Raw genomic sequence first — 14,734 nt, forward strand, 5'->3', positions numbered from 1 at the left:
AACTCTGTATTTCTGATGCCAAATACTTTTCTAGTTTCTTTTCTTTTCTTTTCTTTTTTTTTTTTTTTTGAGACAGAGTCTCACTCTGTTGTCCGGGCTAGAGTGCCGTGGCGTCAGCCTAGCTCACAGCAACCTCAAACCCCTGGGCTCAAGCAATCCTCCCATCTCAGCCTCCCGAGTAGCTGGGACTACAGGCATACACCACCATGCCCGGCTAATTTTTTCTATATATTTTTAGTTGTCTGGTTAATTTCTTTCTATTTTTAGTAGAGACTGGGTCTCGCTCTTGCTCAGGCTGGTCTCGAACTCCTGAGCTTGAGCGATTCTCCCACCTCGGCCTCCCAGAGTGCTAAGATTACAGGCGTGAGCCACTGCGCCTGGCCCCAGATACTTTTTATTTAATGTAATTAAAAGTATTGGACTTGAACTTGGGCTGAAACTTGAACCCCCACAGCATTCATGGGCCAGGAGAGAGTTACAGCTCTTAACAGTCCTGCCTGCCTGGTACCATCAAAAAATGGCAGCATATTAAGAGAAGGAAGTACACACCCCATGATGACCAAGTACCAATTCATTCATTCATTCATTCATTCATTCATTTTATTCTATTGAATGACTCTCTAGCTGGGTACTATGATGGATCATGGAATTACATTCCACTGCCCCACCCTACCTCCCCCCAAAAACACTCCAGGAGCTCAGACTAGTGAACAGAACATCATCAGAACTGTGTGGTTAGTGCTGTGCTGCAGGTAAGAGGAGAGAGCCACAGGGTTCAGTGGAGGGGCAGTGAGCCCATCAGGAAACTGCCTCTTGGGGAGGTAGGGGATACCTCAAAGGACTCCTTTATGACTGCCCCACTGACAGAAGTGCCAAGCCATGGGACCAGAAACAGGCTAATAGTTTGGCACTCCTCCAGAGCAATACTCTTCAAATGTGTTTGACAACTGTACAGAGAAGAAGGTGGATACTACTGGAGAAGGATGAGGAAGGGGTGTATGGGGCAGCCTTTTCCAATCCTACTTGGTCCCTGGTGAGCCTGTTCCAGCCCTAAACTTGCCAACCCCACTCAATAAGACTGAAGCCCTGCCCTTACCCAGAAGTTCTATTTACAAACCAATTTAATAACATGCCTGCTGTTATGTAGCATGACCCTAAGGCTCCCATACCCACAAGAAATATAATCATGTGCTGCATAATGATGTTAAGTCAACAATGGACCACACATATGACAGTGGCCCCGTAAGATATATAATGGTATGTAACGGGGCATATATAGAAATCTGACATAAAATACTTGACATTGGCAGTGAAGATCAAGTAGGGGAAATGACTGATATTCAGTAATGGTGCTGGGACATTTGGTTTTCCATATGAAAAATACGTAAATAAAAAATATATATACCATCTAGGTTTGTGTAAACATACTCTATTGCCTAATGACACATTTCTCAGAATGGATCTCCATCATTAAGCAACGCTTGACTGTATTCTTACCAATGCCATCTAGTTTTCTCCTAAAAGAAGTTCTAGCAAATGCAGCTTCATTCATCTCATTGCATTTCCAAAGACGTTTTAGTAAACCCGATGGATTGGAGCCTGGCAGTTTGAGCCTGTCTGTTAATCTGGATCTGGGCTTGTCATGCTCACCTTCCCACCTGTCCTCTCCCAACCTCCACAGTGCACATTCTAGAGCCCCACGCTGCCTCTACATGCCAGAACCTCCTCTAGACATTCCATAACTCCCCAACCAAAGCAGATCCTCCCAAGCTAATCACCAAGACATCTTACAGATCTGAAGGTGGACACACAGAGAAGCCACATTAAGCATATAGTAGGAATACTTAGTAAATGTCTGAATAAATGAATTATTTGATTGATTAATTGATGCTAGGCCACAGGAGGTAGATCATGTCAAAGACAAAAATGATTGATTGAATGAATGAATGAAAGAGACCAGAGATCAGGGGCATTTTGACCTCTGGCACAGATGCTAGCCTAGCTCCTCACCTGTCCTCTGGTTTGGGACCATAGGGCTCAGCCACAGCAGGAGAAGGAGGACCAGCCACATGGCTACAGGCATCAAGCAGAGATAGAAGTGTTTCAGGGACCAGAGCCTGGCTTTTTAATATCCACCCATCTCAGTATGCTCACCTGGCATCCGCAGTTCTAGGGAGGAACCAGCTGACACCTGGCATTGTTGGCAGAGGACAAAGGTGTGGCATAGGTATCCCAGCTGCTTGGAGTAGATCACCCAAGCAGAAGTAATTTTCACTTCTTCTCAAGTGATCTTGCCTTGGCCTCTCAAAGTGCTAGGATTATAGGCGTGAGCCACTGTGCCTGGCCTATGCCTGATATTAAGTCTAGAATCTAGGTCCCTTAGCAGCAGGCCACCTTTGGATTCAGTAGTCCTGGAAGTAAGACAGTGCCTGGTAATCAAGGAAGTGAGGAATTCCAGTATCTCCAAAGGGTAGAAATGAGGGGAGGTGAGAGAAGACAATGGGAAGGAAGATGGGGCCAGATTGTGCAGGGCCTTGTTGGCCATGACAAGGAGAATCAGGGAGTGTCTGAGTAGTCTTAAAGAGGACAGACGGCAATTTTGAAAAAATTTCTTTTAGCTACTGTAAAGAGAATAAATTAGAATGGGGAAAATAGGAGGTAAAATGGCTCAAATTATATTATTGGAATAATTCAAATGAAGATGATGTTGATCTATAATAGGGCTGCAAACACAGAGGGGGAAAAAGGTTTAAATTTAAGAGATAATTAAAAAACTGCATTTATAGCACTTGGTGATAATTTGCCCATGAACCAAAAGGGGGAGAGAGAGCGAGAAGGTGGATGGACAGTCACTGATACATGAGATACTGGAGAAGGAACAGGCACGGGAGGGAAGAGAACTAGATCAGCTTAAGACACACTGGGTTTGAGAGGCCTCCGTGAGACAGTCTCATGAATATGTCCAGTAGTGTGTTGGCTAAGCGAGTCTGAAGTTCAGGGGAACCTGGGAATGAGGTACAGAATTGGGTAGTCACAAGTATGTAGGTGGTAAGCAGAGCCATGAGAGGAGCTGCAATCCATTATTAACTTTTTACTCTCATAAATTATGCTGTAATAAACATATTTTAAAACAATGTTCTATGACTCTTTGTATTCTCAGCTCTGTCATGGTGTCCAGAACACAGAAACACCGGCAAATGTTTACGTGGGGTGGACGGATGGGTGGCTGGCTGGCTGGATGAATGCTGGGCTGTTATTGTAACCCAATGGTCCCTTTTTCCTGTTTAACAGTCTTCTCAGTCTTGGCCTATAGAGATCTAAAATCTAAGTCAAATGTTGGGAACAGAAGCTTGAGAACTTGCTGGAAATCAAGCTTTGGCTTCCTGTGAACGCTACCTAGTTTGTAACAATAAACAAAGGGCCTTAGAACAAAGTAAGGATTTTGTACTGTAAGCTATTTTCCTATCTCTGGTTGGAAAACATTTGAACATTTTATCAGCTGCAGCAGTCCTTCACATGGCTTTATCATTTTATCTCAATTTAAATTGTAGACATGAAGATTTTAAATACCTACAGTGTGTTTAGGGCACATAAATATCATCATATCTCCTGGTTTAATCCCTGGCAAGGAAGGAGCTGGCAGTTTAATAATAAAGTGAGTGAGTGAAGGACATCTGGAATGATCTTCTCTAGTAATGACTGCTGGCCAAAGAGCAGAAGTAGTAGCAGACAAGGTAGCTTAGGGAGAAGGAGACAGGAGATGAGGAGGACGTGTTCACCACTGCAGAGAATCGGTGAGAGCTGAGAGGCGGGGTAGTCAGAGGCAGGTCAGAACAATCCTGTCCCTCATCCCACAATCATCTTCTGGTCATTCTTGTTTCCGTTAGAAGCAGAGAGGGAAAAACTTATTACCAAGAACAGAATGTTTCCCCGGTTGCTCTCCCCTTCTTCTCCAGGAAGAGTCATGTCTATTTGTATAAAAAGATGGTCAATAGGTGAACCCACATGGACTCTGAGGGGTGGGCGCCCCTAGAGTTTGTCTAGAGTCCCCTGTAGATCCCTGATCTGGGGGGAAACAGCAGGGACACCTTAAAAACCAGATCATGCAATCAGGCTGAAGATCCCAGGGCAAGTCTGCTTCATATTCATCTCAAATTCGGGTGAGTGTTCTATCCAGGCTCCTTTGGTTGGAAGAAGTCAGACCTCCTTAAACTGATGATCTTGGGGTAGAGCGATCATTACAAAGCAAATCCTTCTGACTACAGGGCTCCAGTGGCTACATGGGAAAGGAAGGCCGCCAGAGAGAGCATGTGTGGGCTGATCCTGTCAGAGCCTCCTTGCTGCCTGAGTCCTCAGCATGGGTCCTTCTGGCTTTGTTTGGAAGGGCTTGTGCTAGGTCTGTGGGCTTTTGCACAGAGGGCTGCTGAGCCTAGGATGTTTAATGAGGACAGGTATTTGGTCACAGTAAATCAGGGCCATTGCTGCACAAAGGCATCTTTGTCAGAAAGGGCCCTCAGAAGGTCATTCTTCTATCCACTGCCTCCTTAGAACACGCAGTTCCTTATGTTCAAATGGCCACCTGGCAATTCCTTCCTTCCTTCCATTCATTCACTTGCTTGTTGTTCTATTAGAAAAAATAATAAATAACAAGATCATGTGAGAGGTGCTCTAACAGGGGGTTTGGGCAGAGCGCCCAGGGCTCACAGAGGATAGGCAGAAGAGCACGCAGTCAGGGAAAGCTGCGCTATAGCTGAGGAAAGATCAAGGCATATTTGGGAAACTACTAATAGTCCAGGGAATGGCAGACGAGGCTAGGAAGCTAAAGTGTGACCATATATTGAAGGTCCTTCATGTGCCAGGGGAACGAACCAAACTTCATCTTACAGGGGAGAGAAGTGTTGGTGAGCTTTGCAGGGAAGTGTGACCCCACAGTAATGCTTTCTGTCCTCGCCACTGCTCCCATCTCCTAATCACCACCACAGAAGGCAATTTGGTGATATATATCAAAATTACAAATGCAGATACTTTTTGTGTCAGCTATTCCACTTTGGAGAATTTATCCTACAGACATACTTACACCCATGTGAAATAATATACGAACAGGGTTTTCAGTGAAGCATTGTTTGTATTAATAAAATACAATTAATAAATTAATTTAATACTTTTATAATAAATTATAATAAAAATTAATGAATAAAATTAAAAACAATGTATTATTAATACATTATATTAATAAATGTCCATCAATAGGTGACTAGTTAAATAAGTTATGGCCCATCCATATAATGGAAAATGTGCAGCTCTAAAAAAGAGTAAGGAAACTCTTCATGTACTGATATAGAAAGTTCTCTACAATACCTCGTTAAAAGAAAAAAAGCAAGGTACAGAAATGTGTATACAGTAATCCAATTTTTAAAGAAGGGTGAAGAATAAGAATAGATAAAATTTGCTTGTATTTGTATAAAGAAACTCTGGGAGGATAAACAGAAAAGTAATAACAGTAGTTACCAAAGGGGGTGAGGTAGAAACTGGGTACACAGGCTACAGAGATGGGAGGGAGACTTCTCACTGTATAGTTTTCTGTGAGTTTCAAGCATGTGAATGTATTGTGAGATTAAATAAATGAGGAGGGGGGAGCTCTCTTTTGTTTCCTTTCCTCTCTGTAGACCTCACTCCTGCTTTTCACCTCATCAGGACTTTCCTTCCGTTAGAGGTGTGTGGTTACAGGGCTTCCAGTGGTTAAAGGAGAAATACACTCTTCCTTTAGTCCTTTGTGTGGAGAGATCCATTGCTGGCATCTAGTTTAAATTTTTTCTGTGGTGTACAACGTGATGTTTTGATATATGTATACATCATGAAATGCTTAAATCAAATTAACATATCCATCACTAACTTGAATTTCTTTTCTTTTTTTTGAGACAGAGTCTCATTTTGTTGCCCGGGCCAGAGTGCTGTGGCGTCAGCCTAGCTCACAACAACCTCAAACTCCTGGGCTCAAGTGATCCTCCTGCCTCAGCCTCCCGAGTAGCTGGGATTATAGGCATGCGCCACCACGCCCAGCTGATTTTTTCTATTTTTAGTTGTCTGGCTAATTTCCTTCTATTTTTCGTAGAGACGTGGTCTCACTCTCGCTGAGTCTGGTATCGAACTACTGACCTCAAGTGATCCTCCACCTCGGCCTCCCAGAGTGCTAGCATTACAGGTATGAGCCACCACACCTGGCCATTAGCTTGAATTTCTTTCTTCAGATTCTAAGTATAAAAAAGTCTGGGAGGTGACAGGGAGAGGAGAGAAAAGATGCCTTTTATTAATACTTCCTTGTTTTCCCAGAACTGCTGCTAGTGCTGAAGCAGGGTTCTGTGCTTGCTATGGAAACTGGAGCTTGGGGGAGAAGATGGAGGGATAGCTTCTACTCCTGCAGTGGGCCAGGATCAGTTGGGAACTAGAGGTGTCACTGTTTGAAAGGAAAACAGGCAAGAAATTCCTGGGTCTGTGAGAGAAGAGGACAGGGCTTCCCTAGGGCCTGCTGTCTAAAGATTATAGGTCATCTAGGCTGTGCTGATGATTCAGACTCACATCTTGTCTGGCACTGGTCTGCAGTAGCCTCTCAGAGGGCTGGTCCCTTAAACTCCCACCTAGATCTAAGAACTTTCCTACCATTTAGGGTTTATTTTAACCCACTAAGCCTCACCTCGCTGGTTTTGGTATTAGGTATACCTCCAAAACCAGAAGCACAGCTCTCTGCTTTCTGTTCTTCCTCCAGAAGCTGGTCACAGAATTGAGGGAGGCAGGAGAATATCAAGCACACCCTTATGTTCTCCACACTCTTGGAATAGTGCCAGATTCTTTCTTTCCTTTTGAATCACATTCATCTTTGATCCCAAGAGCGTGAGGCTCATAATGGGAAAGCCTGGGCCATCTGGCAGCTGCTGTCACTAAACTTTCAAAGTAAGTGGTTTGATACCCTGGATATTGGCCAAGGGAGAGTACTATAGTTGATCAGGGCAGAAGAGCCAGCAGGATATGGTGAACACAGTGATCTCTTTCTCCCAATCTTCAAGCCAAAAGTTCAAAGAAAAGGAACCAGTGTTGGGCCTTACCTTAACAGGATGCTATAAAGATCATGCCCACTCTTTCTATCCGTACTGGGTTTTGTAAACCTACACACACCTGGGGCCACAGAGAGTGATGAATAGCATGGTCAATGCCACAATGAATGACTGTCCAGCTTACAGTTCCCTCTCTTTACCCCAACGCTCAGGGGTGAGTCCCCAATACAGCCATTCCTCTGTGGCTTGTCTTGCTAGCAGTAGGCTCAAGAGGTCTATGAATCTTGAAGCTCAGTTTCCCAGGGCTGCCCTGGTCTCTGTCCTTCCTGAGAATTCTGTTAATTTTCCTTAGATTCTGTAGTTTATCCCAGTGTCTTTCCAATATCCTTTCCCCTCCCACCCCAGCCTTTTGCTCCCTGCTTAAACATGTCAGAATCAGAGCAGAACTTTGGACTTTATCTTGTTCTTAGGGGTTTTTGGGAAATGAGGTGACAGCAATTATACCCTAGTCCAAACCAACATTTTCTCCTAACTACTGGAGCCATCTCCCTTGAAGACCATCCCTTGGCTTCTTCCCTCCATTTTCCACAAAGAGAACAATGGAATTTTAACCAGATCATTCACTCCTCTGAACAAAATTCTTCAATCCAATTATCTTAGTCAGCTTGAGCTGCTCTAACAAAGTACCATAAGCTGGGTGGCTTAAAACAACAAACATTTGAAGGGGATACAAACAAATGGAAAAACATTACATGCTCATGGATTGGAAGAATATTATTAAAATGACAATAAAGCAATCTACAGATTCAGTGCAATCTCTATCAAAATACCAATGATATTCTTCACAGAAATAGAAAAGAAAATCCTAAAATTTGTACAGAACCACAAAAGACTCTGAATAGTCAAAGCAATCCTGAGCAAAAAGAACAAAGCTGGAGGTATCACACTACCAGACCACAACATATACTAAAATGCTGTAGTAACCAAAATAGCATGGTACTGTCATAAAAATACACTTAGAGCAATGAAACAGAATAGAGAACCCAGAAATTAATCCACCTATCTACAGTCAACTGATTTTTGACAAAGGTGCCAAAAACACTCATTGGGGAAAGGATAGTCTCTTCAATAAATGGTGCTGGCACACACCTGTAGTCCCAACTACTCTGAGGACTAAGGTGAGAGGATCACTTGGGCCCAGGAGTTCAAGACTGCAGTGAACTATGATCAAGCCACTGTACTTCAGCCTAGGCAACAGAGCAAGAACCTGTCTTTAAAAAATAAAAATGAGGCCAGGTGCTGTGGATCACACCTATAATCCCAGCACTTTGGGAGGCCAAGGCAGGAGAATCACTTGAGCCCAGGAGTTTTAGATCAGCCTGAGCAACGTAGCAAGACCCCAGCTCTACAAAAAATAGAAAAATTAGCTGGGTGTGGTGATGTGTGCCTGCAGTCCTAGCTACTTGGGAGGCTGAGGCAGGAGCATCATTTGAGCCCAGGAATGAATTTGAGATTGCAGTGAACTATGATGATGCCACTGCACTCTAGCCCAGGCAACCAGCACAAGACCCTGCCTCAAAACATACACACACAAAAAACAAAACAAAAAATAAAAGTTGACAAAAATGGTGCTGGATAAACTGGACCCCTACCTCTCGCCCTATACAAAAATCAACTCAAAATGGATCAAAGACCTGAATGTAAGATCCAAAATGATAAAACTACTAGAAGAAAATATAGGGGAAATACTTTAGGACGTTGGTCTGGGAAAAGATCTTATGAATAAGACTTCAAAAGCACAGACAACAAAAGCAAAAATAAACAAAGGGGGTTATATCAAACTAAAAAGTTTCTGCACAGCAAAGGAAACAAACCAACAAAGTGAAAAGACAACCTATAGAATGGGAGAAAATATTTGCAAACTATTCATCCAATAGGAAAAAATATCCAGAATATACAAGGAACTCAAACATCTCTACAGCAAAAAAACCCCCAAATAATCCGATTTAAAAATGGACAAATGATCTGAAAAGACATTTCTCAAAAGAAGACATATAAATGGCCAAACAAATATATGAAAAAATGTTCAATCATGAGTGAAGTGCAAATCAAAACCACAATGAGTTTGAGGTATCATCTCACCCCAGTTAGAATGGCTATTATCAAAAAGACAAAAAATAACAAATGGTGGCAAGGATGCAGAGAAAAATGAACTCATATACACAGCTGGTAGGAATGCAAATTGCTACAACCACAATGGAGAACAGTATGGAGGTCCCTCAAAAAACTACAGATAAAACTACCATATGTGGCCGGGCACGGTGGCTCACGCCTGTAATCCTAGCACTCTGGGAGGCCGAGGCGGGTGGATAGCTCAAGGTCAGGAGTTCGAGACCAGCCTGAGCAAGAGCGAGACCCCGTCTCTACTAAAAAAAAATAGAAAGAAATTATCTGGCCAACTAAAATACATATAGAAAAAATTAGCCGGGCATGGTGGCACATGCCTGTAGTCCCAGCTACCCGGGAGGCTGAGGCAGTAGGATCGCTGAAGTCCAGGAGTTTGAGGTTGCTGTGAGCTAGGCTGATGCCACGGCACTCACTCTAGCCCGGGCAACAAAGCGAGACTCTGTATCAAAAAAAAAAAAAAAAAAAAAAAAAACCTACCATATGACCCAGCAACCCACTACTGGGAATTTATCCAGTGCAAAGGAAATCATTATATGGGAGAGACATCTGCACCCCATGTTTATTGCAGCACTATTTACAATAGCCAAGATACGGAATCAACCTAGGTGTCCAACAGATGAATGGATAAATATAATGTATAATATATATACCATTAAATATTACTCAGGTGTAAAAAAGAATGAAATCCTGTCATTTGCAGCAACATGAATAGAACTGGAGGATATTATGTTAAGTGAAATAAGCCAGGAACAGAAAGTTATATACCACATGTTCTCATTGTAAAAAGTAGAACAGAGGATACTAGAGGCTTGGAAGAGAGGAACAGGGAGAGATTTGTTAAAGGTTACAGAATTACAGCTAGATAGGAAAAATAAGTTCTAGTGTTCTATGCCACTCTATGCCACTGAGGGTGACTGTAGTTAACCATAATATATTAGTCGTTTCAAACAGCTAGAAGGGTATTGAATGCTCCCAACACAAAGAAATAATAAATGTTTGAGATGATGGATATGCTAATAACCCTGATCTGATCACAATACATTACATATATTAAAACATCACTATGTACCCCATGAGTATGTACAATTATTATCTGCCAATTTAAAAAACCAAAACACTTATTTCTCACCATTCTGGAAATTGGAAGTCTGAGATCAGGGTGTCAGCAGGGTCAGGTTCTTGGTGAGGGCCCTCTAAATGGCTTACAAACAGCCATCTTCTTGCTATGTCCTCACATGGTAGAAAGAGAGCAACTTAGTTCTCTGGCATCTTCTTATAAGGGCACTAATCCCATTCATGAGGGCTCTACCTTCATGACCTAATTATTTCCCAAAGGCCCCACCTCCAAATACCATAGAGTTGGGATTAGGATTTCAACATGAATTTTGGAGGGACATGTTCAGTCCATTGCACCAATGTTCTTAGAATAAAATCTAAAATTCTTAGTAAGTCCTTTTTTCAATTTCCTGCCAAAACTCCTCTTGTCTCAAGTCTATCACATGTGCTAGTTCCTGTCCAGAGCTTTTTTCTCCCTACTTTGAGCCTCATTCTTTGGGTCTTGGTTGAAGTATCACTTTCTCAGGGGCCTTACTTGTCTCTGATCTAAATTAGGCCACTTATTATTTTTTTTCAACAGCATCTATTCTTTTTCTTTGTAACTCTTATTATAGCTTGTAATTGGTGACTTTGTGCCATGTCTGTCTTCCCCACAAGACTAAATTCCTTAAGAGTAGAAACTGTCTCCATTTTGCTCCCTCCCCGAGCCTAGCACAAAAACTGACATAAATACCCAAATATTTGATGAATAAACAGGAAGAAATTACCATGACTGGAGATAGCTGAGACATGATATAAGAAGCTGGATTTTTGTGCTAGTGATGGAAAGGAATACATTTATTTTAAAGAAAAAAATTAAAAGAACTTGATGACGGGTGGTAGGAAGGAGAAAATGCTTGGCTAGCTGGACATGCCACTGGACTCAGAGAGGAAGCTGAATACAAGTAAATTTTGAAACCCAGGTGACTAATGGTTAAGTTTTGGGAAATACGATACTCATACTGGTTGGAGATGACAAGGGGATATCTAAGGGGAAATGTTTAAAAAGTTGCAGGGTGGAGCTGGAGCTCCAGTAGACCAGGAGTATAAGAGAGAAAGCCAGAGGCAGATGCTCACAGAAGTAGGAACTGAAGCATCTAAGACAATTCAGGTGTTGGCAGAGAGGAAGACTGACCTCACTTTATGTGACAGTTAGAGCGAGGGTATGGGCAGAGGGCACACACCCCATGCACTGGAAAGGACTGTGTGTCACAAAGCCTAATCCTGTCATTATACACATGAAGGAACAGAAATCGAGAGAGGTGAAGTGATTCACAGAAGGTCTCATAGAAAGTCCGTGACAAAGCACTCCAACTCACTTTTCTGGACTTGTATGGTCCAGCTTGCTCTGCATAATAACAAAGAAACCTTAATTTTCAGACATGCCTTCTTCACAGTAGACACTCAATACCATTACTCAACAGTCAAGGCAGGCAAACAAAAGGCAGAATTTCATTTCCTTAGTTTATTAAAGATGACAACGAACTGTTAGGCTGTGCAAGAACTACAGCAAGTGGAATCCAGTTCAAAACACAAGTCGTACACACAAGGAACATATCTGTTTAGGCTCTTGCTCCTTTTATGTTAATTCAACAGAAGTGCTAAAGCTTTGGCAGAGAAAGTCAATAATAGCCTCATTTAAGTGGAAAATATTTGCCTTCCACTCTTCTGCTATGTCTTGAATCTTGTCTCTACACTGGAAGCAAACTGGTTTTTCTCTTTATTTACAGAAAAGAACATTTCCCTCCTATTTCATTTAGAAGGAACTCTCTTCAGTGCATTCAAAATTTCCCCACAACAGCAGGGGATTTTCAGATACTGATAAATTGCAAAGTGCTTTCAAAACATCCCATCCTCTGCCCTTTTTCCTCCACTCTCTAATAAATAAATAAATGGGTGTTTGGAAAGTGATGACAACGTAGCATCAGGGTCACTAAAACAGGTACAGAATCTAAAGGGATAGGATGGGTAGGTGAAGAAAAATAAGTGAAAATCAGGAGCTCATAAGGCTTTTGAGTTTAGCTTTAGGAACTGTGTCAGCATTTTTCATCTTTTCATCCTATGCTTATATGAAACAGGCAGGACAAGACAGTACATCTCTCCTCCAGTGTAGTGACTTGGAGTAAGGAGTGGATTTGTAACTTAAAGCAAAACTGGAAGTAGAGCTCACCATTTTTATAACCCAGGTTTGAATCTGGGGTCTGGCCCTTAGTGAGACTTGAGTTTTGTGGGGTCATTCCCAAAACTCCTTGAAGGACAAGGAGTTTCTAGTTAGCTCTCAAAAGTGGGCTGGGCCTTGACTTCTATAGCTTCACTATGAACTGAAGGGATAACAGCCTCAGGGTCTTCCATCCTTCAGATCCCAAGTTTAAGGCAGAGGAACCAACACCATAGGCCAACTCCTTACATGTTCCCTCGTGTTCTGGTGGAGCCTCAGTTTGGACATCACCTTAATGCCCCTTCTACTTCCTTGTGAGACTCCTTGTTCCCTGCCGCTTAGGCACTCATCAGCTTCCACCCACCATGTGCAACTTTCTGTTCAGCTTCCTGGGGCAGCACCCAGGCCAACATTTTTCTACTAGCAACCAACTATGGGAAGACAGGTACACAGGAAGAAGTCAATCTCAGAACAAAAATGGTGCAGGATTCAGGTCACAGAGCTGCCAGCTGTTGGAGAACAACCCTGACCAGTGTTTTTCATAAAGGTTAGAAGCTATAGCAACTTGAAAGACCACCACAGACATGTACATGGTCCCATCCAAGGTACACGGTCCCATCCAAGAACTCTTCTCCTCGAAACACACATTAAAAAGGTGGTGGGGATGGGGGTAATGCTAAATCAGTAATATGAAAAGGATGACTGAACATATAGATATCATCAAACTACATAAAGAGTTAAGTGCATAATTGGCATAAAGGCTCTTGTTATCCCAAGAACACAAGAACATTCACACGCATTCACAAACTTTCAAGTTTTATAACACCACTAATAGCAGGAAGCTTTCCCCCCAACTTTGACAAAAGAAACTAAGGCAAGAGACACTCAGCCACCAAGGAGGGTCCCAGCTCTGCTGCAGGAAGGAGAGAGAGAAAGGAGTTGGGCCATACTTTTACTCAGAACCATAATGACCATCTAACAGAGGACAGGGTAGGAAGGGACCCACTAAGATGGTGTGCAGGGTTTCTGTCCTCACCTTAGTATGGCATTAGGGACTTGCCTAAGTTTGAAAGGTCATACTTTCACCAAAGAACTAGATTAAAAGAGACCTTAACAGCTAAGAGGAGGTCAACATCTCCTGTCACTGACTAAATGCCCCTTTAAGCAACAGAGTTATAGCCTCAATTATGCTTGTTGTATAAGGCTACAAATGGGCCAGGCCTAAGTGTAAGTTCTGTTCTTTGCTTCAAGCACACTGGAGTAGACAAAGTCAACTGTGAGATCATCTATGCCTAGAATATTTCAAACAGAGAAGTCATGGATGCCTCTCTGAGGTCTCTGAGGATTCTAGGATAGTAATGATTCTGCCTTTATGGCCCCCCAAATACTGAAATAAGCTGGAAAGAATGCCCAGGATGGAGTCCCATTCTCTGCTGCTTCTCCTCATCAGGGCAGAGTCTGACCCTGTTCTAGGATTAGAAGAGAGAAAACTCCATCCCCCTGTTTTAGCAGCAAAGAAGAGAGTTGGTTAAGAAAGGCCTGGCTCAGAAGGTCCAGAACTAAAACAAAATAAAACTGGAAGTGACACTTGAGATACGGCTGAAACCAGATCTGGTCCTAGTACAGAAGGCCATGTATGCCAGAAGAATTGAGTCTTGCTGTCCATTCCCCTGACAGAGAGAGCTTCCCTTAAGAACCTACATGTCAGTTCTGATGGGAATACCTGGTGCTTACAGTTTATCTGTCACAACAGGCTGGACCCCATCAACCTATCTGACTACACACAGACATCAGACAAGGCATAAAAAATAATAATGATGATAATTAAAAAAAAAAAAAAAAAAAGAGCCCCAAGTGGGGAAAGTCCTTGAAAGCGTGGCTCAGTTCCGCATTATGTATGACCCCAGCCTCTAGGTAGAGGGCTTAATGTGCTTTCTTCAGGTGGTCTCCAGGACAGTGGCTTCTAGGGCCAAGGCTTCAGTGGGTTCCTCCTCATAGTCTGACATGTAGGACTCCAAGCTTTGCTTAGCCAGCAACTCCCGCCGGGCCTGCAGCCGCTCACACCGGGGACAGCTTCCAGACTTGAAGCAAGCTTTATGGTAACATGCTTTACACTCTATTCAGGTTGGGAAGGTGAGAGAGAGAGAAGAAAACAATTTGTATTATCTCAAGCAGGAAGTAAGTCACTGCCACTGCCCCTTCTCACCACCATGGCTCAGTGCTCTGGTGGAGAAACATAGGGAGC

The 14,734-nt window shown here is 42.8% G+C and overlaps 1 protein-coding gene across 6 annotated transcripts in view; it reads right to left on the bottom strand.

Moving 5' to 3' along the window:
- Window positions 1–11,781: 11,781 nt before the first annotated feature.
- Window positions 11,782–14,734, bottom strand: part of RUBCN (rubicon autophagy regulator) — a 56,671-nt gene continuing 53,718 nt past the window's right edge. For all 6 annotated transcript variants that reach the window (XM_045540062.1, XM_045540067.1, XM_045540064.1 and 3 more), the window contains one exon: window positions 11,782–14,605. In XM_045540062.1, coding sequence (XP_045396018.1) covers window positions 14,427–14,605 — 179 coding nt within the window. In that variant the 3' untranslated portion in view covers window positions 11,782–14,426. The remainder of the gene's footprint in view (window positions 14,606–14,734) is intronic.

Source organism: Lemur catta, chromosome 1, assembly GCF_020740605.2.
Source record: "Lemur catta isolate mLemCat1 chromosome 1, mLemCat1.pri, whole genome shotgun sequence".
NCBI lineage: Eukaryota > Metazoa > Chordata > Mammalia > Primates > Lemuridae > Lemur > Lemur catta.